This window comes from Cheilinus undulatus, linkage group 20, assembly GCF_018320785.1.
Source record: "Cheilinus undulatus linkage group 20, ASM1832078v1, whole genome shotgun sequence".
Classification (NCBI taxonomy): domain Eukaryota; kingdom Metazoa; phylum Chordata; class Actinopteri; order Labriformes; family Labridae; genus Cheilinus; species Cheilinus undulatus.
The window spans coordinates 25,046,897-25,073,198 of record NC_054884.1 but is presented as its reverse complement, the minus strand read 5'-3'; the positions used below and the strand labels follow the sequence as shown (position 1 = coordinate 25,073,198).

The following is a 26,302-nucleotide window of genomic DNA, read 5'->3' as shown; positions in this document are numbered from 1 at the left end:
GTCTGGGATTGTTACACCAAACAGAGCCAAGGACGCCAGATTTCAAACATTTAATTAATGTTCGAGCGGCTGTGTCGGGTTTTCCTTCCAAGATAGAGAAACTGTACAGCTGTAGCAGCCATCTCTGCCTTTGTTGTTTGTCATACTTTAACTTATTTGACCCCTACATCTGATGTTAGCTGGATAAGATACATTAAAACTGGGCTGGAAGTTAATTTCACAGTTAAACAAATGCTTAGATGATTTAAAGTGAAATAATACTCTTTGTCTTGGGGGGGGGCAAATATTGATTTAACTGTGGATGAATGGGAAGAGATTCTTTCGGAAATACAGAGAAGAAGCAGAGCAGAGAGAGAGTGCAGCTGGAAGAACATGACAGGTTTCTTTATAATGGGAAGTACCATGAAATGAGGTGTTGGAGAATGAAGCCAATGCCTTTCATGTTTGCTGGGGCTGCCCTTCAATCAATCTGAACCGGCTTAAATTACAGAAATACTAAGAATAAAACTACCGCTTTCATTTAAAATAATTCATTTTAAATGAAAGGGTTCCACAAACAAATAAACACTATATGGACAAAATTATTTGGCCACACCTGTTAATTTTAGAATTCAGATGTTTAATTCAGACCTGTTGCCACAGGTGTACAAAATCAAACACGTAGTCAACATTTGTGAACTCAGTGACTTCAAGCATGGTGCTCTGATGGATGCCACGTTTGCAATATAAAAGCTTATGTTATTTCATCCTTGCTGAATAATCCACAGTCAACTGTAACCTATTATTAGATAGTGGAAGCATTTAGGAACAACAGCAACTCAGCCATGAAAGCAGAAGACCATGTAAAATCACAGAGCAGGGTCATTGACTGCAAAGGTGCATGCTGCATAAAAGTCGGTTTGGGCCCCTTATCTCCAGGGGCAGGCCAATCTTAATGCTTCAGTACACTAAGACATTTTGGACAATGCTATGCCTCCAACTTTGTGTCAACAGTTTGGATAAGACCTTGAAGACCTCTTCTATTCCAGCATAAGTGTGCCCCAATGCACAATGCAAGAACTAACAAAAACACAGTTTGATGAGTTTGGTGTGAAAGAACAAGACTGGCCCTGACCTCAACCCCAACCAGCACCTTTGAGTTGAACTGGAATGGATATAGCGAGCCAGGCCATCTTATTGAACATCAGTGCCTGAACTCAAATGCTCTGCAGAATGAATGGGCACAAATTCCCACAAGACAGCCCCTAAATCTTGTGGAAAGCCTTCTAAGAAGAGTGGAGGCTGGTAGAGTGGCAAGAGGGGAGCCAACTCCATATTAAAGTATGTGTATTTAACATTTTCACAGTCCCTGTCGGTCAGGCGACCAAATACTTTTGTCCATATGAAGTATCCGGTGGATTCATAAAGGCCTTAACAAGAAAGTGGCTAAAGACTCAGACACCCGAGGTGGAGGACTGGTATACTGTTGAGTTCGATGAATAAAGTATGTAAAAGTTGGCCTTCTACATCAGAATAAAGCTTGACAAATTTAAAATAGAAAACTGCATTGAGCTTAAATAACCAATTAGACCAGACTTTTTCAGATGTCATCTTCAAGGACTCAACAAGAGCCTAAGGATTTAATCAGTCCTTTACAACTAGTCACAAAGGGAAAAAGAGGAAACTTGTACTTAAAGGCTTGTGATTTATATCCAGGGGCTGAAACAGCATCTTGTTTTACTCATCTTTCCACCCTTGTACTGTCTTTTATTAAGGGAATTGTTTGAGTTTTAGATTGTTTTAAGAGAGAGAGAGGGATAATACTGTATGGGAGATTTTTAAATGCCAGGTGACCTGTATATTATCTGGACTAAAAGATCATTTAAAACATATACATTCAGAAGTTAATGTACCTTGCAGTTTAACTGAAGGTGAACTTCAGTGTTCATAGTATTTTAAAACTACCATAGTGAGAATCACTATTTATTCCAGAAGTAGTTCTAATTTGAAGCTTTACTGAACAGGAACAAAAGCATCTACTGTTCAAGACTTGAGATAGAATTGCAGAAGAAATGAAAAAGTTTCCCGGTTATTGGCTAGTATTTGCCCACTTCCTGATTTCGTTTTGCTCATATTTTGTCACATTTAAATGTTTCAGATCATAAAACAAGATTCAATATTCAACAAAGATAACCTAAGTAAAAACAATATTCAGTTTTCAAGCTGAGTTTCATTTCACTGGCCACACACAGGCCTGATTACTATCAGACCTGCTGAATCAAGAAATCACCTAATTAGAGCCTGTATGACAAAGTGAGGGAGGCTAAAAGATCTCAAAAAGCAACACATCAAAGATCAAAGTCATTTAAATCTATCAGTCTGGAAAGGGTTACACAGCAATTCTAAGGCTTTGGGACACCCATAAACCACAGTAACAATTATCAACCAATGGAGAAAACTTGAAACAGTGGTAAATCTTCCCAGGAGTGGCCGACCTTGTACAAGTACTCCAAAAGGGCATCGATGAGTCATCTAGGAAGTCACAAAAGAACCCAGAACAACATTTAAACACCTGCAGGCCTCACTTGACCCAGTTAAGGTCAGTGTTCAGGATTCAATATTAAGAGAGAGACTGGGAAAGAGGGCATTTATGGGAGAGTTCCAAGGCCAAAACCACTGCTGACCAAAAAGAACACAAAGGCTTTTCTAGCATTTGCCGGACTTTTGGAGAAATATTTTGTGGACTGACTAGACAAAGGTTGAACTTGGAGGAGGTTCTCACCCTGTTACATCTGGCAAAAAATAACTACATTAAATAAAAAAGAACATCCTGCCAACAGTTAAACATGGTAATGGTAGTGTGATGGTCTGGGGCTGCTTTGCTGCTTAAGAACCTGAATGACTTCTTGTCATTGACAGAATCATGAATTAATTCTTTTCCAGAAAATCCAGAAATCCTTAGGTAAAAAATTGAGACTCAAATCTGATTCAGATGCTGCTGCATGGCCGTAAGGAGGCCATTTACGCACCAAACCCCCCAATCGACACAATTCTGCGAAAAAGAGTTGGCCAAAATTCCTCCACGGTGATGTCAATGACCCATTGCCAGTTATTGCTGCCAAAGGTGGCATTAGGTTAAGAGGGCAATCACATAGGGCTAGGTAGGCCACATTTAACCCATTATTGCCACCTATAGCCACTCTGAATGTAATTTTTGCCACTTCTTGTCACTTTGAACCCATTTTTGCCACATTCAGGCACTCTTGCAACTAATAACCCAATTTTCACCACTTTTGATAGATTTAAGGGACGCTTTTGCCACTTTAAACCCAATTTTTGCTACTTTTAATCCATTTAAGGCACTCTTTTGCCACACTGAACTCTTTTTCACCACTCTTCTATCATTTTTTGGCACTCCTTTCCTTTCCACACTTTTTTTTTTTTTTTTTTAGATTTATTCTTTGGGCTTTCTATGCCTTTAATCAATAGGGGAGGACAGTGGATAGAATCGAAAGCGGTAGGGAGAGTCAGGGAAGACATGCAGCAAAGGGCCACAGGCCAGAATTGGACCAAGGCTGCCTGTGTACATAGGTAGCGTTTTAGACCACTAGGCCATCTGCGCACCCCACTCTTTGCCACTACTTTCAGCACTTTTGGTCATTTTTAGGCACCCTTTTGCCACTTTGAACCCATTTTTTCAACTTTTAATCAATTTAAGGCATTCCTCTGCCACATTAAACTCATTTTCACTACTTTTAATTATTTTCAGGCACTCTTTTGCCACTTTTAACCCATTTCCGCCACTTTCTTGCAACTTTTAATCCATTTTATCCAGTTTCTCGCCACCTTGAACCCATTTAAGCTACTTTTACCACTTTTTGCCACATTTAACTCATTTAACCCAATTTTTTTGCCCAACCCATATAAACCACTTGTTATCCATTTTTACCTCTGCCAAGGAGGTCATGTGATCGGTTGGGTTTGTTGTGTTTGTTTGTTCCTTTGTTTGTTAGCAACATAACTCAAAAAGTCATGGACGGATTTTGATGAAATTTTCAGGAAATGTCAGAAGTGGCATAAGGAAGAACTGATTACATTTTGGGACTGATCCGGATCACCGTCTGGATCCAGGAATTTTTTAAAGGATTCTGTACTGTTGGCTGATAGCAGAGGTCTGCACCATTACCACTTTACACCAGGAGATGGCGGACATGAGTAACGTAATCAAAGTTTTGGAGTTTATAGAGTTTGAAAGACACACCAGGTCGAGAGGACGAGTTGGAGCCTAACAGAGAGAAAGACAGCGAATTGTAGCAAGAATTCTCACAATGCTGGGAGGAATAGAGGAATATTCACCCTCTGCCATGACTTTCAGTCATCTAGTGAGACCATGGCTGCTTGTGCCATTACAGTCCACACATAGTGAAGCCAATGCTTTGCCTCACCGTGTCTCCACACCAACGGGGACAGAGTAATCGGCGAATTAGATTTTGGGAGTCAGTGAGTGCGCCCTCTGAGTGCTTTTCTAGTTTTGTCAATGTGTCCATCCACATTAGTATTATTACCTAAAAAAAGGTACTTCTGTCTTAAGAAAAGGAGTTTACATTTTTAAAAAGGCTATGTTTTACTTCAGGATTAATATAAAAATGTAATATTTGTTCCTCTGATAAGAGTGATTATTATTCTGGTTAGAAATAAAATCTCATAGCTTAACTTTACAACAGTCAATCATTTTGCTGACTTTCATGGGCCTCCACTTAGCAGGGCCCCAGAAAGCTCTCCTCTTTATCCACCCCAATGGGCAGCCTTGCTTCTTTATGCCTGTTGGTCTTAGGTTCACCACCCAATAAAAGGGATGTGCGTGTCTGTTTTGTTTTCTCTGATACTCTCAGCTATCCCATCAGATAAAAGCAATAGGATATCAATCTTAGAAAAAATACAGATGAGCCCCATTTAATCAACTACTATTCTTCACCTGGGGTTTGAGCTGGCTGATTGGTTTCCAGTTGCGTCCAACAAGCTGCAGGGGTACTGTGGTCCCGTAGTCTTTCTGCTTTGCTGTTGGTCTGTGATGAACAGTCGTACTTAAGAGATTCCCTGTAAGAGAAAAAAAAATACATTTAGAGAATAAAAAAACAGTCAAAGCTTTCCTCTTTCATTCCAAGTTACATCTGCGTCAGTAAAGGCCTTGTCTATCTCTGTGGAGACAAACAAAAGAGAAATTTTCTAATAGATATTACAAAATGACATCAATAATGGAGTCCTTCCTGCTTTTAAAGGCCTGAGCCTGTGGTCCATTAACAGCATCAGGACACATCTAGACAGAGCAGCCTGTTTTGAATACAAAGTGTCACTTAAACCAAATCACAGTGTTTGTATTTGATGGCTTTTCTTTGTCTGCACACAAATAATGCTTTTGAATGCTTTTGTTTTTCATAACTAACAATTACCTAAGCTGACAAAGTGCCATCTCCAACACATCCTCGCCATTCATGAACATATGTTCTCCTCCTCTTTATAGAACGGAGCCTGCCTCCTCTGCCATTAAGACGTGAATACAACGGCACTAATCAGCACCCTCACACATCAAGCAATGAGAGCCGTTAGCCTGCGGCGAAACCGTTAACACCCCCTCTGCTACTCCAGCTGCATACATCCGCACAGTTCTTCAGGAATGGAGAGTTTTCAGCAAAGAGAAACTGGTTTTGCTGCTGCTATAATACATTTTAACACAAGCCAGTGTCCAGGATGCAGGGCAGGGATTCAGTGTAGCTCTGGGGCATTGTTCCCAGCATGCTTTTATCTCCTCTCACTCTATTCTGACAGGGAATTATTAACCATGGACTGTATATAAGAAGCAGACCTAGCTTAAGGTTTCAAAGCCAGGACTTCAGGTTTTATATACCTTAATATTGCGTTCTTTTCAATCATTAACAGGAGGAGACTCCAATGGTTACAAAAGAATATTCGCTGCATGATAATTTAAAACCTACTTTAAATGAACTCATTATCTAAACTGACTTTTTAGGATTTTTTTCTCTTAAAATCTAGTTTTAGCTCAGGGGTTGCAAAATTGGACCTGTGCAGGACGATGTTATGCTTCCAACTTTGTGACAGCAGATTGGGTAAGATCCTTTTCTATTTTATGATTGTGTGAAGAATAATGGTCCTATTTTGAGTTAAGGGGATATTTTGGTGCTCTTTAAGTTGGGGTGTATCTAGGTTTAGGGTTGCTTTAGGTACTTGGAAATACTTGTGGCATTAGCCTCTAGTGATTTCAGTGTGGCTATACAGTGATACAGAAAGGTTCAACTGCTCTGCATATTCTAGCAAGTTTTAGGTAAAAATATGCCAAAAAAAAAACAACCCAATGCTGGCTTAATTGTACACTAACTGAGAAAATTTCTAATCATTTTATTTTTCACCCCAAAAGCCTGTGTTTGGCACTGTTTTGCAATGCAAGCTTCAGCTATGTGCCCTTCTTCCTCCACATATCTGGTCAGCTTTTTGGGTCTGTGGGCTTTGGCAGAAGCAAAACCAAACTAAACGAATAGAAATGAGCCATTTAGAATCGAGTGATGATTACGCTCCATTTACTGTGGATACAAGGGGATACTTTTATGAGCAGGAGAACATAGAGGAATAACTTCTACACATGGAGACTCAGTAGGAAGAAAGAGAGAGGTGAGAAACTTCCGTTAAGACTAGTGAGCAGGAGAGATCCTGAGTTACCTGGTGGTGTAGGTGTGGAAACTAACCCATGAACATGAAGAGCTGTCAGGAGCGGGACTTATGAGCACTTCTCCAGGACATTTCTGATCAAGGATAGTGGCTTATACAGCCCTGCAGCCTGCATCACTTCCCATCCAGAGTTCCCTGCCTTACTGAACGCTTGTGTTTTATGGAAAAGCTGACTGGAAAACCAACCCAGACCAGAAGAGCTAAATGGAAGTGGCTTCAGTCTTCTAAAGGCTGATAAAAGACAAGCTACAGATGGCAGATGTTTACTTCATGAAAGCAACGTGTCATCTGTTGCAGTGGAAAACTGAGCTGAAATAACTAGCATAGCTCTTAGGGGTCCAGGATCATGCCAGCGAGATTTCATCATGTGTTACTTTCGTCACATGACAGCATGAAAACAAAGCCACATTTTGCATTGCAATCACTTTGTGTGCAAAGCATGATCTTTAAGTTTCTTTCAGTTTTTGTTTGATGTCAATAGGCCAAGTAAAACAGGAAATATGATCAGTTCAATTTAATATAAAAATTAATGTACACATAGTGGACAGTGGACCATGCTGTCCAGGACTGGCACGGGTATTTTTTTCATAATTTCAGCAAATTGTAATTTCTTTTTAAAAATGACAATATATTGTTTTAAAAAACCAATTTTCAAAAATTTTATTTTGTGGGTGTTGTGTTTTTGGAGGCCCTATATCTAATACAGTAAATTAAACTTAAAAAAAATCTAGTTTTCGATTTGAGGTAGTGCCGAAAAAGATTATGCCAAACATGAGAATGGTACCAGAATGACCAGAGCACGTAGCCTAATCCTGTTTTGCAAAAAAAGTACCATACACAGAGGCTTTCTGGATGAAAAATAAATGCTTCAAAAACTTTAATTTGAGCCAATATTGTTTGTTTGCCCATTTTTACCTGAAACTTGCTAATTAAGTGGAGCAACTATATCCATCTGTAGCTCTGTATGGTCTAGCTTGCCTAAGTACATCCTGTCTGAAGGGGCAATGAGCACTGAAATCTCTTGATTCAAATGCCAATAATATAACCAATTTCCTTCTACAACCCAACTTCAAAAACACCCCTTTAAACTGACCATACCTGTTATTATTAAGTCCCTGCCATTGTGTAATTGCAGGTACCCCAAAGACAAGATGGAAACGGGCGATGTCATAGTGGCCCCCTGCGCGGTTTACAGTGTAATCATCGACTCTGTAACACATGGACTTTGTTTCTGATGTAAGCCAAAAAAGTGAAGCCAAACTGTGGCGCCACATTGGAAATGCTGTCTCAAACTAAGTGTTGAGCAACCTCATACAAACGGATGTAGATTTATTCGATTCTCAGCACAGTAACATGAGCTATTGAGACCAAATTTGTTTTTGAACCAAGCTATTGACGTCTTATTTCTGCTATATAAATTGGCATTTTTAAATGTGTGTGCATGGGACTTCCAGGGGTTTTTCAGTTAGCCTCAAGTGGACTCTTGAGGTACTGCAGTTTTTTGCACTTCCAAGCTTGTGTTACATTTTTACACTGGAGGCTTGCTGCTGTAAACTGAATCTCTTTCAAATTAAAAATAAATCCAACACTGATGTCCTCTTGAGTGCCAACAAAGTAAACGACTACTGTCCCAAGCAATCCATCCACTTTCAATAGAGACAGGACAGCAATCATTCTTCTTATTACATCATGTGATCACAGAGAGTCATAATGAAATTATGAGCAACCAAAGGACATGGCTAACAGGGTTCCCTGCAGTAATCAGCTTCCCACAGTGGGGATGCTATCAGAGCCGGGGTCTCTCACAAGAGCAACAGGAGTTGCTGGAGCCGTTTGTTACAGTGCAAACAACCTAATTCAAATGTTTGCCTGTTTTTTGTTTTCTTCCACTGATGCTCCGCCGAGCGTTTCCAAACAGCGGGGAAGCAGATTTAGTTTGGAGATGATGTCAGTTAACTTGTGAGGAATTATGCGGGTGGTCTCGAGCATAACTTATGGTTTGTTTTCAACATGAAACTTTGGTACTTCTTAATTCTGATTCCAATTTCAAACAAATATAAACACAAAGCACACTCGAGGGGACGCATTTGTCACACATTATTATTACCAGAACATTCAAGGCTCCTCCATCTTTTTTTCTTTCTCTTTACGCATGACTCACACAGCTAAATTGCTGAGTCTGCTTTTTATCCGGCATTAATAACCCACGCCATGCCGGGTCCTCCCCAGCTGAGCTTTTGTTCTGGTTCTCCTCTGAGGGAAAACCACCTCCTCTGGAGTCCATCACAGAGCGGCTCCAGCTGATAGCGAAGAGCCAGAGGTGACCAGCTCAGCAGTCCTCATCCAGAAAAACCAGCCTGATGATGAGAAGCAGGCTCCGGCAAGGACGGGGCAGGCACACGTAGACAACAGCAGGGAGAGGCATCCTACCCTCATTAAGCCTCGAAAAACCACACCATCTGGGGAGAAGAGGTGGGCATGCTGAGTAAGGGAACGCATGACGACCTCTGAAAAGTGTGGATGGATAACAAAACAACATAAAGGGGAGAAAGCTCAGAAATCAGACTGAGAAAAGGTCAAATTCCAAATTGTGGTAAGTTAACACACAGATGTAACCACCATGAACTTCAACTTTAAACACAAGGCTGACGGCCATTCTGCTCTTTTCCCGTGACTTCAAAGTCGTCAATTGAATAACCATTCTGTTAATGTGGTGTGCAATGAGGTTTAATTCCCACTTATAAACGGCGATATATTAGTGGAAACATTCTGCAGCCTCTATTTTCCTATAAAACATTTGGTAAAGTTGGAGCGTGCCGTGGCTCCTGTAAGTGGCTTTTGTTAGCTCAACTGTTATAAGAGCCACCAGAAGTATTAAGGGAGCGGTAAAAAGTGGCACCAGAAGCCAGAGCCTTATTTATATGTTCAATAAAGGAGAGTGTAAACAGAGGTCTTAATAAAGCAGAGTTCTGGCCGTGATCGGCTCCCTTTATGCCCCGGTGTACACAAGGAGAGTTTGTGCCATTTATATGGCCTCAATAAAGCCAGTGCTTGGTTGGAGGATTATATGAATGTGTGTGGGGATGTGACTGTGTGCATTTGTTCGCGTGTGGGTGAAATGTGATACAGACCTATGACTGAATAAGGTAGTAAAATGTGCTCTCCCTCGTGGTGTTGTTAAGAAAGAACAACAACTTCTATTATGTACAGCTTTTGTGTTGTTGTTTTTTTCACTGTGGTTCTCTTCTCTACCCGAGTATAATCATGCTTTTCCTAGATTAGGGAATGTGCAGGTTAAAAATGTGCAATATAGGATTCTAACTGAAAATGAGGATGTCTGACCATTACACTAACGGGGACTGATGTGACATTGTATTCAAATACATGTACTTTAATGTGGAGTTGGTCCATTGTTTGCAGCTGTAAGAGCTTCAACTCTTTTTGGAAGGCTTTCCACAAGATTTTGGGATGTTTCTGTGGGAATTTGTGCCCATTCATTCTGTGAAGCATTTATGAGGTCAGGCACCGAGTTGGACAACAAGGCCTGGCTCACAATCTCTGTTCCAGTTCATCCCAAAGGTGCTCAATGGGGTTGAGGCCAGGGCTCTGCATGAGACAGCCAAGTACTCCTACATGACACTCATCAAACCATGTCTTTATAGTCCTTGTTTTGTGGGGCACAGTCATGACGTATGGCATTAGACTTGGTGATGTTAGGCTTGCATGCAGATGCTCAGCCATAGAAACTCATTCCATGAACCCACCGCACAGTTTTTGTGCAATGCCAGTTGAAGTTCAGATCTCTTCAGCTATGGAATCAGCAGTCTTGGCGACTTTTACGCACCATCCACCTTAGCAGTCATTGACCCCACTCGGTGATTTTAGGTGGTCTCCTGAATTAGTGGCTGAGTTTCTGTTGTTCCTACACACTTCAACTTTCTAACAATATCATGTAGAGTTGGATGTAATCCAAAGATTGAATAAAACATGTAAATATTCTCAGGAATGTAACTCTAGTTAAAGATGTACTATGAGGCCTGGCAATTATAGTAGCCGCACTGGCTATCTTTATCTAACTGTGATCCATAACAGGAAAACAGTTGGAGCTGAGGTGGGCTTGAAATCTGGCAAATACCTGTCAGTCTGCCCAACCATGTCCTTGATTAAGTAAATTTATGAATAGTTTTTAGGTTCAATTAATTTGGAACACCAAATAGACTGTTGAGAAAAAAAAAAAAACAAAACAAAACAAAAAAACACCCAAAGGACAGCTGAGAAACAAAGTCAGTGACACCTATCAGTCTGGAAAGGGTTATAAAGCCATTTCTAAGGCTTCTAAGTTTCCAGCAAACCACAATGAGAGCCATAATCCACAAGTGGAGAAAACTTGGAACAGTGGTGAACCTTCCCAGGAGTGTCTGCCCTAACCAGATATAAGGGGAAATTATGGTTTCACATATGGGCCAGGCAGGTTTGCATGTCTTTTTGTACTTACTCAGGTTATCTTTATCCAACATTAAAATTGGTTTGATGGTCTGAAACATTTCAGATTTGCAAATATGCAAAAAAATAAGAAATCAGGAAGGGGGGAAATACTTTTTCACAGCACTGTATGTCATTAAAATATTATATACATATATATATTGAGTTTACAGTGATTGGGTTTTCTTTCCCCTACTAATGTCTTTAACATGTCTGGTTTGATCCCAGACATACTGAGCTGTTTTTAAGAGTAAGATAGATAGCACTTCCTGGTACTTCACAGTAAATCGGTTTGTTTTAATCAGCTCCAAACAAAACCTTTGACCCACAGTCTATAAGCTGAAGGTCCAAGGGAACAGATCCCCTTCCTCCTTCCTCTGCACATCTCAAGATGTCTTCTCTCGCTGCCCTCCACACTCCCAGCCCCTCTCCTCCCCCCTCACTCAGCTCCCCCCAAAACAAACCAGCACTGTTCAGCTTTATTAAACCCCTGAGCCTGTTTTCTCGCAACTCCCTCCTCGACAGGCAACCATGAAATAACATATTCATAACAATCTTTGCTTTTCTAACACAAATGGCGTGCTGTTCTTTTCATCTGCACACTCGAAGAGGCCATGGCCCCCCTGACATGTGCGCAGGTCCTCTGAGACGGGATACAGCCTGCACGTATACATGTACACATCAATGAAGGGCACTCCTAATTACAGTCACCCTTGCCTGAAGCACAGAAGGACGCACATAAGTCACCTTCTCCTCAATCATAAAAATACGGCACATTGAAAATGAAACACAACGCCTTCGGAAGCTTGAATGAGATTCTTTAAGAAGCAAAATCCCACAAATAGTACAAAAACAAGTGCAGAGGAAATACACTTGAGATGATTCTAGCATTGTTTGACTGGAGTGGATATTGTTTGGTTACTCAAACCTCAGGGTGGAAATGGGCTGGAAATAAAAGCATGTGGGATTAATTAGGGCAAGGAGTGATGACTTTAAATTGGCCTGTGTGGAGCTAAACCATGACACAACAAATAAGGTTTAAGAGATGAAATATACAGCTCTTTCCTGGTTCCATATGGAGTTGTGTTCCTGATATGGCAAATCTAATAAAGTGATCACTTTTTCAGCATCAAGCTGTGGATGTTTTTATCCGGGTTTGGTGGATGTCTTTAATCAGAGAGATGGCTTGATGGGGGAACATTCTGGCAAAGTTTCTAAGCCAAGAATTGGTTATGACATCAACTCATGAGGGGGAACTGCAGTCACTATTTGTGGCTTTGGTTCATTTAATAACTGGTGATTGACAGGCTTATCATGAAATCAATTTATCCCCAATCAGGATGGCTAAATTATGCTAATTCAAACAGAATGGTGATTGAGGACAGTGTGATGATGATACATTAGAAAGATGGGGCATCAAGCTGGTACTCATTTATATACTGACCTTGAAGACAAAAGCAATAACCTCATCTGCCGTTCAATATTCCTTAATTTCCCTTCATTGTCCTCCCTGAGCTAATCACTAATCATTGGCTATAGATGCCAGGATTGCTTGAAAGCTATTATCTACTGAAAAAACATTATCAGTATACCAAAATTAAATGCTTCTGGTCACTGATCACCAAAACCAGATAACTTTGGTTAATACTGCGGCTGAAGAAGCACTTTGTACTGTGTGGTGTAATTAAATTCAACTAATTCCACTCCAAGGCAAAAGCATTAACAATATCAGTGGTGGGAATCAAATTTAACCCTGTTGATTAAAAAAAAACAGGGATCCATTTAAGTCTGTGACAGGGTCCGTAGATTTCTGAAGTGGTTACTAAGGTTTATTTGGGAGGAATAATCTATGCCAAAATCCTGATGAAGAGCAGTGGGATTTCTGATTCCCAAGGAGAAGGAGTCTTCTGATCTAAGCCAGTTTCATACCATCTCACTTCTGAATGGGGGGGGGGGGGTTCTTTCGCATCATGGTTATGTAGTTATTTAGAAATACATAGATTAATTGACACTACAGTGCAGAAAACAGGGATCCCAGGTTTCACAGGGTGCATAGAACACACAAGCCTTATTTGGCACCAGATTCAGGCAGCTAAGGTAGAGGATAGGGATTTGAACATTGCATATTTAAATGTGTTTTTTGGCCAGTACCCTTATAGTTTTTATCTGGAGGGTTTTTGATTTCAGAGTGCCAGGTTAAAAAGCTATTTTCAGAGGTATTAGGATGTGTATTAGTACTCCAAATTTAACAACAGGCTCACAGTAGTTTCCCACTGGCTTCCACAATGGCTCAGGCTAAGCAAGGACAGCGGATGAACTGAGAGCGTGTAGGGAAGAGGAAGTTGGAACTAAGTATGGTGTGATTATCAACAAATTGCGCAAATAGATACAGAGCACAAATGTGCTATTAACTGAAAATTTGCCTTTCTTTACATAATATCAAACCTTGGGAACTTTGATTTAACAAAAAAAAGTTATTCTAGGACATGATATATCGAAGCCTTAGGAGGACAAAAATCATTAACTAGGTAGGTTTTCAGGCAAAAAAAAAATATCCATCCAATTAAACACAAATCAAAGTTGCAATAAGAAGACTAGTCTGAAGTCAAGAAAATACTAAAGCAACTTCATTCTGCTATGGTCAAACAACGTCACAAATTTGGTTTACAGAATTTGGCTAGCAGTGCTTACACTGCCAGCCTTTAATCCTCGTTGCAGGTTAACATCTACATCCCCAGCATCACTCAATGCTTATATTATATGTGAGTGCCACTTGACACAGTCTCTGAACAACTTTATCCCCATTTGCTAAATCAAAAAAGAGCTAATAGTTCTTAAGAGACTACATCGATGCTATCAGTTAACAGTGGTTTAAATCAGATTGAAGAGCATTGTGGCAACAAGTCAGTAGTAATAAAGCCCAACTACAGTGGCTACTAGTGGCAGGCAACTGTGTGATAGTTGAGACAGAGCATTTCACAAGGACTGTAGGCCTGAAATAATATTTTTCATAAGTTAGTGATTGCTTCAACTGATGCGTAACTCTGGTACCAACTACAAAGGGTTCCAACTTTCATGACTAATCACACTCATCTCTTTATTTCAGTTCATTTGCCCATGGCACCAAGTAAATTTTGGTTGTTTTCTCAAGATTTTGACTTGTACAAGACAATATCTTAAGATAACAGTGCTTGTTTTCCAATGATGACTAGTTGATCATGACATCTTGAGAAAAAAAACTTAAAATGACCTTTTTTCTCTAGGAAAACCAGCATTGCCATCCAAAGACAAAGATAAAGTAAACAAGAGTAAAAAATATATTTAAGTATTCCCCTTTTTAACTTCCATATGTAAACTTTCATTGAGCTTTTATGGGTATTTCTTGATATTACATCGAAGTAAAACACCACTGAAAAATCGGTGACGGAATTACAATAACTTTCAGGCACTAATGCTGGGAGAACATTTCTGCAAATGATTTTCCATCAATAAGTCTAGCTTGAGGTTTTAATGGAACTTTTTTTGTTTGTAGCTAACTGCAGTTAGGGCCGCTGTAATAATACAACAGAGAGTATGATCTGGATTGATCGACCTTCCTCCATGTAACTACACCATGGATCTGCACTTCAGGGTTCATGGGGATTACAGAGCAAAGGTGAAAAGTGCCTGGTAATCTTGGCTCAAGCCCACAGCAAACATCTGACCCATCTGGGGGACATTAAGTCAACACCCTGAAGGTAGAACTAGGAAGCGTGGAAACCTTTGGGTGACATCGTGGTAAGAGGAATGTGCACTAGTTTAAGAAGGGTCTCCTTAAATCAAGTCTAATAAGGTAGCAGTGTGTGAAAATCACCGCAATGAGAATTGTTAATGGTTTTTCAGGGTAAAGTCAGGGTCAGAACCGGGCCATTTAACACTAAGCTCCCTCTACTGGTGAATAGCCTTTTTGTTTGTTCTCTCTCTTTGTCTGTTTCTCTTCCCCCACCTTGTATACCAGACTCATTTACTGTCACACCAGCCTGATGTCAGCACATAATTACTCTCTGGGAAATAGATGGTCCTACAGGCTGAATTCCCCCTGGCTCAGCAGGAGGTTAATGTTGTTGGAGAAGTGGTGCTATACGGCCTCCAGCGGGTGACACAACTACACCTTCGCGTCTACGTGCGACAGTGCTCCCTAGGTGGCATGGAGCACGTGTGCCTGAGAGAAAAAGGTCAGAGTCATTGAGGGGCTGTTGCAAAACTGTTGGTAATATATTTTCTATGATGGATTACATTTACAGCACCCTGGATTTATAAAACTCTTCTGTCATGGCAGATGTGGGGAAAACTTTCAAAAGAAAGGAAAACTAGAAAAGTAATGCTCACGTCAACACACAAAGGAAGTTCCTTAAGTTTTTATACAGTTTTTGAGGAGCTTCTCTGACTCATGACAACCTCAGAGGAGACGTCTTTACAAGTCATATAGCTTCAGGTTTATATCAAGTAATATCAGTGATGAATGAAGTTAAATTAGTTCTGTAAGTTCTATCAACAGCAGAAAAAAATCTTTTCAAAATTTCACATTTAGTCATGCGTCAAAGCTTCAAAACATTAAACTATTTTTCTTTGGAATCCAGTGTGGATCTTGGAAAGTCCCACGAAGAGAAAATAGAAGCTTCTGACCTTAATTTAAATATTCAAGCTTGTCAACATCCATAAGCTTTAACTAAAAGCTTAGACTGCTGGATTAAAAATACCCCTAAAAAGCATTTTTCTCACATGCACTGCTGAAAATTTCCAGAAAATCTCAGGATAGCCCGACCTTAACATTTTCCCAAGTTGCTTATTCAGGAGTAAAGACATTACATATTGAGCTAGGTTCAGAATTCCAATATGGCAGACAACTATAATGCCTATAAATCAACACATAACATAATCAGAGTATCAACTAAATAGTGGAAAGTGGTGAGCAGAAACTAAAATGAAGCAGCATCTGAGGCAAATTTACAGGAGCTGCCATATTGAACAAGTTGCCTCAAACTGACCATCAACCAACCTTGTAGAAGGCAAAGAGGTGGAACTGAGGCAGCCTCAAGCCTCCTGGCTAACAGCTACACCGTGCTCGCTTGTAGTCATATCACCAGTGCCCCCAATTATACCTAATTTATATCCTTCTAAAAAAAACGAAAGAAAAAAGTCATAAAATACGACCAAAAATATAAACTGCTGAAACAATCCATGCTGCTGAAAAACATCCCCACAGCATGATGCTGCCATCACCATGCTTCACTGTTGGGATGGTACCTGGTTTTCTTCAGGGATAACATTTAGAATTACCACCTAACACCTGAATATTGGTTTCATCAGGCCAGAGAATCTTTTTTCTCATAACCGTGATACTCCTTCAGGTTCTTTTTCACAAACCCCAAACCGGATTTTATGTGTTTTGCACTGAGGAGAGGCTTCCATCTAGCCACTCTGCCCTAAAACCCAGATCAGTGGAAGGCTGCAGTGATGGTTGTCCTTCTGGAACTTTATCCCATCTCCACATAGGATCTCCAGAACTCAGTCAGAGTGGCCATCAGGATTAATTTTGGCTGGGTGACTAGTCCTTGGAAGAGCCCTGTTTGTGCCATACCTCTTCCATTTTTGCCTTGCAAAAATCCTGTAACTGAGCTTTGCAGGCAGTTCATTTGACCTCATGGCTTGGTTTTTACTCTGATATGCATTATCAGCTGTGAGGCCTTCTTCTAGAGACGTGTGTGCCTTTTCAAATCCTTTCCAATGAATTTACCACAGACGGACTCCATTCGAGGTTCAGAAACATCTCAGCAACAATCAGGAGAAATGGAGGCAGCTGGGCTAAATTTCAAGTGTTGTTGCAGAGGGAAGCAGCATGGTTATGTTTGCAAAGATTGTATTACCTTGTACTGGTCATGCAATGTTCACTCCATCAACACAGACTGTAAAAAATATGGATTTGGTAACCAAAGAGGACTTAAAGACAAACTATTCTGCACATGTCAAAGCACTTTATAAACCCATGTTTTTAAACGTGCTATACAAATAAAGTTATAATAATTATCCGTGTTTCTGTTGTAAAGATGGGCACTTTAAAATGGGGTCAGTACGTGACTTTTAATACTTCTGCAGCCAGCCTCAAGTGGACTGCAGCTTCATATAGTCTAATCTAGATTAGATTTGATTAGACTAGATTAGACTAGACTAGATTACATATTTGTCTAATCTAGTCTAATTTAATCTAATCGCAACCACAATAAGCATCATGTCAGGCTGTGTAATTGTATAGTTGCATAAAAGGCTGCAATTTTTTTGTATTAGGAAGTACTGGAAGGCTTCCACAAATGCCTGCAGGAAAGGTCTTTAAGTTTACAATAGAGCCACTATTGCACTTTGTAGAAGTACTTTGAAAGGAGTCCTATAAAAACTTCATGTTTTGTAGTTTTTTATGCTACTTTTATCATAATTGCAATGTTTTCATATAAAAGCAATCACACATGATCACAAAATCCTGCAGCACAACTTAACATTATTATACACTTTGAGGAAAACATCTAGGGGTAATGTCAGAGGAGTAAATCCAGCCTTTAATGTTCCTACAAGCAGCTAACCCTGAAAATTCGGACATAATTTTCTGCAAGTTTGAAAAGAAAAAAAAAACTGGAATTCAGAAATGTAAGTCCCAGAAACCCGGACTCAAATTTTCTTGCTTTGGAGGTATGTTTAATCATTCCTTCTGTACTGTGTCCCCTTTATGTCACCATGCTGATCCCCATCAAGAGAAACACTCTTGAAAGTACTTCTAATTTATTTTAGAGAAATGTATCTCCATTTCTGGAGCCATCGCTAATGCTGATATAGTTTATCAAAGTTGAAAAAGCACACGTAGTGAACCTACTAGCCTGAATAACCTACAATAACTTTTTAAATCAGTATGTTTTTGATTGTTATGCCTTATCATCAGTGACTGTACAAACAGAGAACAGATTTATAAACTTACTACCGAACTTTACCTCGAACTTTTATGTTGGACTGGCCAAACTCTACGAAAAAACTTTTTTCCCATTTGATGTGCTGCCCACTCTGATACACTGAAAAGTACATCACAGGTCGGCCTGTAGAACAAACCTAAGACAGAAGCAGACGAAGCATCTGACAGCAGCAGAACTTCATTTGGTTTAATTTGTTAGAAACTCACCCAGGTGGGAGGTGACCAGTCCTTTTCCTCAGAACATGTCTGCTTATAAGAAATCGCATCACTGCTTGTCTCTTCTTGTTGCAGAACAGGCGGGTGAGTGGGCAAAAAAGCTGGACGGGAAGACAGATGATCTGCTGCTACAGCAGAAAATTTCTGCAGGTTCATGTGAAATTCAGTCAGACTGATGCTCAATTTCTATTCCTCACCCTTCATGGTGTGTGCCAATTCGATTTTAAGGTGACAAACCTAGAAATACTGGACAGTGGCAATCTAAGAAGTGCTACCTCAGTTTTCTATGAATAGGAAATGTAACCACCAAAGTAGTTAACATAGTTTAACAGTGGTTATGTTTGCATGGTCCATGTACTGAGGCTCTTGTCCCCTGAACCAGTGGTTTCCAAACATTGTTCATCAGAGCCCCCCTATTTGTATCAAAAAGAAAAGCTCTCCTAATATTCACATTGAAAAATGTTAACATATTGTTGACAAAAATCAACATCAACATAAATGATTAACTGATAAAATCCCTAATGGTTCTACATGTTTTTCTTACCAAAAGACCATCATATAAACTGTTCATTAAGTTTTTTTATCATGATTTTATTTGATATTTGCTCATCTAAGTTTGACAACCCCAGAGCAGACCAACACTTGGCACTTTTAACTGATTGGATATTTACGTGACTAGATTTCAACCATGACTTATAGCTGAAGAAAAACAAAATATTCAACAAATGATGCCCAGCAGCCACCTGTCTTGTTATATTTAGAGCTTAAGTAGACTTAATATGATATGAATACAAATCAGGAAGCCTAAGGCAATGTCAAACAAATCCTAGCACTCACAGGTATTGCATGTTAAGCAAAAAAGTAGCATACTAGCTAACTTTGAGGGGTAGTAGTAATAAAGGGTATGTAGCTACCTTTAAGGGTAAGGGTAAGTAGCTACCTTTAAAATAAAGAAACATTAGCAGTCAATAACTAACTTTGAGTAAACAAAAGTAGCTGAGTTTAACAAAAGAAGCCTAAATTAGAACTAATAAAGGAGCCAAAGACGTTAGCTAACTTAGACCTAACAAAGAAAGTCTAGAATGGCAAGCTACCTTTAAAAGAAAAAAAAAGAGGTGGCCTAGAAGTTAATAGCTAACTTCAAATCAGCAAAAGTAGGCAACTAGTTCACTTTGAGCAAAGTAACGTAGCCTACTAGCTAAATCTGAGCTAACAAATGTAGCCCCGAGTTTTTAACCAGCTTAGAGCTAACAAAAGACGCCTAAATTAGCAAGTTACCTTTGAACAAATAAATGTGGCCTCAAGTGGCAAGCTACCCTTGAATTTACAAAAGTAGCCGACAGTAAGTAGTTTACTTTGAGCAAATTAAACTAGCGTATTAGCTATGTTAGAGCTAATGAAAGAAGTCTGAGTAAGTAGCTACCCTTAAGCCAAAAAAGGAACTCCAGAAGTCAATTGTTTGCTAACAAAATAAGTCTAGAGTGGCAAGCTATCTTTGAGATCATAAAAATAGCCAATAAGTTAATAGCTAACTTTGAATGAATAAAAGTAGCCCTGGAGGTATAAGTTCATTTTAAGTAAAGAAACCCAGAGTTACTAGTTCACTCTGAGCAAATTAAAGTAGCCTGCAAGCAAACATAGAGCTTACAAAAGAAGCCCAGGGTAAGAAGTTACCCTTATACTTATAAAAGAAGTAAATAGCTAACTTTGTGCTAATTAAAGAAGGGCTGTGCTCAACAAAAGATAACTAGCAAGTAGCTAACTAAAAAAAGCAAGCTACTTTTGACCTAATCAAAGTAGCCTTGAGGTTAACAACTAACTTCAACCCAATAAAAATAGTCTAGATACTAGTTCACTTTGAGAGAATAAAAGTAGCCTATTAGCTAACTTAGAGCTCACAAGAGAAGCCCAGAGTAAGAAGCTACCCTTAAACTTATAAAAGTAGTCTAGAGTTGCTTGCTAACTTTAGGTTTAATAAAACAAGCTGAGGCTAGCTACCTAACTTTGACCAAATTAGAAAAGCCACAGCATTCATCGAACTTTGAGCTAACTAGATTAGCCTGGAGTAACTTGCTAACTTCAGGCTAATAAAAGTATTTCACCACAGTCCACAAGTACTTGAATATACAGTAGCATCTAACTAGTAGCCTTGAGTAAATCTTTCAACTTTAACCAAATAAGTGTAGTGAAGTATAAAAACATTTTGATTCTTCTTTTTGGGCATTATTGAAAATGAGAAATTCGATGAAATGCTTTCAAACAGCAGCAGGATGGAGCTTGCCATTATCGTGTATGCAATGAGCTTTTTTAAGTAATCAAATAGCTGAAGACTTGTTCAACTACTTCAAAAGACACAACCACTTCAATATGGGATTTGGTAAAGACCAAACCAGAAAGCCTTTATCGGAGAAAAAAAGAAAACTCACTCATTAACACTCATACTGCTCTTTGTCTGCTTGAGTATATACAGCTTTATTTGCCAACATGTCAACCACAGACAGTCGATGGTTAGGCATTAATACCTTTTAAAAGAATGCTAATGGATCTTTCATGGCAGATTTTCTTGGGAATTGACATTAAATTAAAAGCAGAGCTAAAACCTTATCCATGAAGGAACTGACGATATAATTGCTCAGTAAATGCCAGGCTGTCCCTGTGACTTAGTAGCATTGTGCTGAATCTAAAAATCAGTTTAACTGCATTGAAGACCAGGCTGATATACTTTCAGGGGCTTTTGTGAAACACATATGGGTTGGAACTTGAACTAACTCAGATAGGAGATATCTGAGCCAGCTGAGCCCTCTGACCAGACAACAGGGAAGACGCTTGGGGAGGGAGCTGCGCCGGGCTCAACTCTGACCTGTCTGGGTGTGAAGGTCCAATGAGAAAGTCCAGAGCCAGCATCAGGTTTCAACACTGTGTGTTGAAATGTTGCTGGGTGGGGGGGTCATGTGAGGCCAATGAAGAAATTAATACAACACATGTAGGGTCCGGGCCACATGAGCACAGTCCAGAAATTTTCCTCTTCCTATATAAATATTCCCACTGTGGAGCAGCAACTGGTCGATCAATCTGTCTTAAAGCTCAAGCCCACTTCAGCCAACTCTCCATACCAGCCTCCTGGGTCCTCACATCCCCAAACAATCGTCTGGAAGATCTGAATTCATTCAGAGTAAGACGATACTAAATGCCTCTGACTTGAGATGGGTCACATCACAGTGATTATGTCTCTCTTGGGGAGGACACTGCTCGCTAAAGGAATGTTTTACTACAGTCCAAAAATATATTCTCAGCTCAGTTTTCATTTGTCTGAGCATGCAGCATGCAAGCTGCACGCACTGCTTGAGGCAAAGAGAGTCATGTTGGCTGAAGCAGTACAGCTGGCTAGTAAATACTGGCTGACACTACGTGTGTCAACCATCGGAGGAAATCATTCACAAACGATCCCCGGCTAAGACAGCAACATGCACGAGACAGACAGGGAGAAGAAAAACCAACGAGGAAGCTCAGCTTGGGTGTCATGAAATATGTATGCCAACATGACGTTGCACAGAGCTGAGCTGCTCCATCTTTTCTTAGCAGCGTTGAATTCCTGACAGCAAAGACAAAAGTGCAGTCTGGAGGCAGAGTAGAGACTCATAAAAGGGAGCGCTAATGAGTCCCAGTCATCATGCTTTACATGATGTAAGCTGCAACTAATTATTTCATTAGTCCAAGAATCATTTGGTCTTTAAAGTGCACAGAAAAAATGTGAAAAATTCCACAAAAGCTACGCAAATTACTAAAACATCAAGACATACAGGGTTCAATTTGGCAAAATACTTCACCAGTCTTTACATTTTCATGTCTGGACAGAAAATCTTTAGCAATTTGACTCTTAAGACCTAAATCATAAATGTTTTAACCTATTAGCTGGTTCAGAATATGACTGATGATTTATCAATCAATAAACAGTCAATTGTTACATATCACAAACTCATTATTACTTTGCATTAAGTGTACTCTGGAGAGAAAGACTGACAGGCAACAAGGTCTTGCAATCCAAAATAATCTAGTTCCTGTATGTTGTAGTCCAAGTTAAGCTGACTAATCACATTTGAGCAGGCTTTAGTTGCATTCAGCCAAATACAGTCCATGTGGTGGTGGTGAGGGGGGCAGTTTAGCTCACTTGGCCGAGCAGCTGCTCATATACAGATAGCAGATATTTGGAACCAATGGGCAGGTTTGACAGGTTAAACAGAAGGTTGATTATTGGCAGGAAGGTTTATTGTTGGCATGATACCAACCAAAATCAGTTGTAAATATATGTCTATATCAGCTGTAAGTATCAGTCTATAACAGCTGTAAATATCAGTCTAAATCACCTGTAAATATCAGGCTATATCAGCAGGAAATATCAGGCTATATCAGCTGTAAACATAAGTCTATATCAGCTGTAAATATCAGTCTAAATCAGCTGTAAATATCAGTCTAAATCAGCTGTAAATATCAGGCTATATCAGCAGTAAACATCAGTCTATATCAGCTGTAAATATCAGTCTAAATCAGCTGTAAATATCAGTCTAAATCAGCTGTAAATATCAGTCTATATCAGCAGTAAACATCAGTCTATATCAGCTGTAAATATCAGTCTAAATCAGCAGTAAATATCAGTCTATATCAACAGTAAATATCAGTCTAAATCAGCAGTAAATATCAGTCTAAATCAGATGTAAATATCAGGCTAAATCAGCAGTAAATATCAGTCTATATCAGCTGTAAATATCAGTCTAAATCAGCAGTAAATATCAGTCTAAATCAGCTGTAAACATCATTCCATATCAGCAGCAAATATCAGTCTATATCATCAGTAAATATCAGTCTAAATCAGCTGTAAATATCAAGTCTAAATCAGCTGTAAATATCAGGCTATATCAGCAGTAAACATCAGTCTATATCAGCTGTAAATATCAGTCTAAATCAGCTGTAAATATCAGTCTAAATCAGCTGTAAATATCAGTCTAAATCAGCAGTAAATATCAGTCTAAATCAGCTGTAAATATCAGTCTAAATCAGCTGTAAATATCAGTCTAAATCAGCTGTAAATATCAGTCTATTTCAGCAGTAAACATCAGTCTAAATCAGCAGTAAATATCAGTCTAAATCAGCAGTAAACATCGGTCTAAATCAGCAGTAAACATCAGTCTATATCAGCTGTAAACATCATTCCATATCAGCAGCAAACATCAGTCTAAATCAGCTGTAAATATCAGTCTAAATCAGCTGTAAGTATCATTCTATATCAGCAGTACATATCAGTCTAAATCAGCTGTAAATTTCAGTCTAAATCAGCTGTAAATATCAGTCTAAATCGGCTGTAAATATCAGTCTATATCAGCTGTAAATATCAGTCTAAATCAGCTGTAAATATCAGTCTAAATCAGCTGTAAATATCAGTCTATATCAGCTGTAAATATCAGTCTAAATCAGCTGTAAATATCAGTCTAAATCAGCTGTAAATATCAGTCTAAATCAGCAGTAAACATCAGTCTAAATCAGCAGTAAACATCAGTCTATATCAGCTGTAAATATCAGTCTAAATCAGCTGTAAATATCAGGCTATATCAGCAGTAAGTATCATTCTATATCAACAGTAGATATCAGTCTAAATCAGCAGTAAATATTATTTTATATCAGTCTAAATCAGCAGTAAATATTATTTTATATCAGTCTAAATCAGCTGTAAATATCAGTCTAAATCAGCAGTAAACATCATTCTATATCAGCAGCAAATATCAGTCTATATCAACAGTAAATATCATTCTATATCAGTCTAAATCAGCAGTAAATATTATTTTATATCAGTCTAAATCAGCTGTAAATATCAGTCTAAATCAGCAGTAAACATCAGTCTAAATCAGCAGTAAACATCATTCTATATCAGCAGCAAATATCAGGGTATATCAACAGTAAATATCAGTCTAAATCAGCTGTAAGTATCATTCTATATCAGCAGTAAATATCAGTTTAAATCAGCTGTAAACATCATTTTATATCAGCAGCAAATATCAGTCAATATCAACAGTAAATATCAGTCTAAATCAGCTGTAAACATCATTCTATATCAGCAGTAAATATCAGTCTAAATCAGCTGTAAATATCAGTCTAAATCAGCTATCTGATACAATATGGTACAACACAATACAACACACTACCATATGACACAATTATACCATAGGATATGATACAATACAAAACTATGTAATGTTAAATTCATGATATGTGGCCTTTGATAAAGTAAAGTTAATCATATATTGGTATTTCACAATAACTGATTCGCTGAAGAATACAAAGCAGCCCTAGAGAAAGCTAAGCACAGGACTAATGTCTTTATCATCTACAATCTTGTGCTTGTTTCACATCTTATAAGCTTCTTTTAACTACCATCTGACTTTTTCCCACTGTCTTCTTCTTGTTTTTTTATCCCACAGCCAACTTCGTCTCCACATGATGATGACTCATATCAAAAACTCAACCACAAGTAGCTAATTAGTTGTGGCGCAGTGAGTCAAACTGCCAGGGACAGCTGTTTAATGTGCCATATTTTGCTTTTAAATTTTCATATCAATATTTGGCACCAGTCATTCCATAGTGATATGATAAACTGCAGCAACAATATATTGCTCCACCTTTATCTAATATCCCATATAGCAGCTTATAGAGGAAGCCTTGGACACTGCCTGTTATCCCCAGAGACCAAATTACCATCTGATGATTGCCAATTGAGTCTGGGATTGCATGAAGTCCACCATTACCCTGCAGTTCAAACCATTAGATTAGTTTCTCAGACCTCTATACCTACAGCTTGAATTACTCCAGGAAGGTAAGTATCCTGCCAATAGAGATCCACCTTTGTAGACACACTTAAATGAACTGCAGAAGGTGGTTTTTCAATGAGTCTAAACCCATGGGGACCAATGGATCAAGGCCAACTTCTGATAAATCTGAAGCATTGATGAATAAATTAACAACTTCCTGATGCTTGGATCTCACTTTTAGACACTTGTCCTTGCTGGTAATTAACTCCCAGGGTTCCTTGGTGAGTGCAGTGACTGGCAGTGTGCTTGGAAGTAACATGAAGTGCCTGTGTTCAGTTTCTCAAACCTCCTCTGTTGCACATAGAGTCTTCACCTAGGGCATAACAAAGTCATGAGCTGTAGCCCAAAGGGTTGCAATTAAAGAGCGAGACAAACGCACTCTTACATCACTTTTGAACATCTTCCCAAATCTCCAAAGCAGCTATTTTCCATGTGTTGCCTGGATGTCAAAATCACAACAAACAGTCAAGTTTATCAGTTTGAAAGAAATCTACTCCTCCTCTGACAATGTGACTTCAACTCTATGTTTGCCACTAAAATAACACTCTAGTTCATCCATAATTTAGACCCTGAAGTATGTTTGAAGTGCCTTGACAAAGTGAAGTTTGCTTCAAGCGCCTGTGAAAATGCCTCAAGTGCTACTGCTGATTACCAAAAGGAGTTTCAGCATCATCAATTATAAAGCGTCTCCTCTCCTCTGAGGTAGATGGGCTGCCAGCTTGAAATTTTATGTTCTGCTTTTGGAGAAGAGACATATGTTGGAGGGAACTGCAGAAATACATGTGTTATGAGAGTCTGTGTAGACTGGAGATGATTCATTCTGCCCAAACATGTGTTACAAATCTGTAGGGCTAGTGTACAAACAGGGGTTTTTATTTAACATAAAACAGAAGTCTGGTGTGCTAGCCAATGCTTTCAGAAACATGCAACCAAAAAGCTGGGAACCCCCTGTATTTGCAAGGTTGTCAAGATCTCCAGAATGTACATACTTTTTGATACCATGTGTTTTAAAGCTTTAAAAAGTGCATCTATT

At 39.1% G+C, this 26,302-nt stretch overlaps 1 protein-coding gene across 1 annotated transcript in view; it reads right to left on the bottom strand.

Annotated features, from left to right (window-relative positions):
* LOC121528821 (disintegrin and metalloproteinase domain-containing protein 12) overlaps window positions 1-26,302 on the bottom strand; it is a 144,066-nt gene that overhangs the window by 116,981 nt on the left and 783 nt on the right. Inside the window, exon 2 of the mRNA XM_041816428.1 lies at window positions 4,955-5,076. Within this exon, the coding sequence (XP_041672362.1) occupies window positions 4,955-5,076 (122 nt within the window). The remainder of the gene's footprint in view (window positions 1-4,954; window positions 5,077-26,302) is intronic.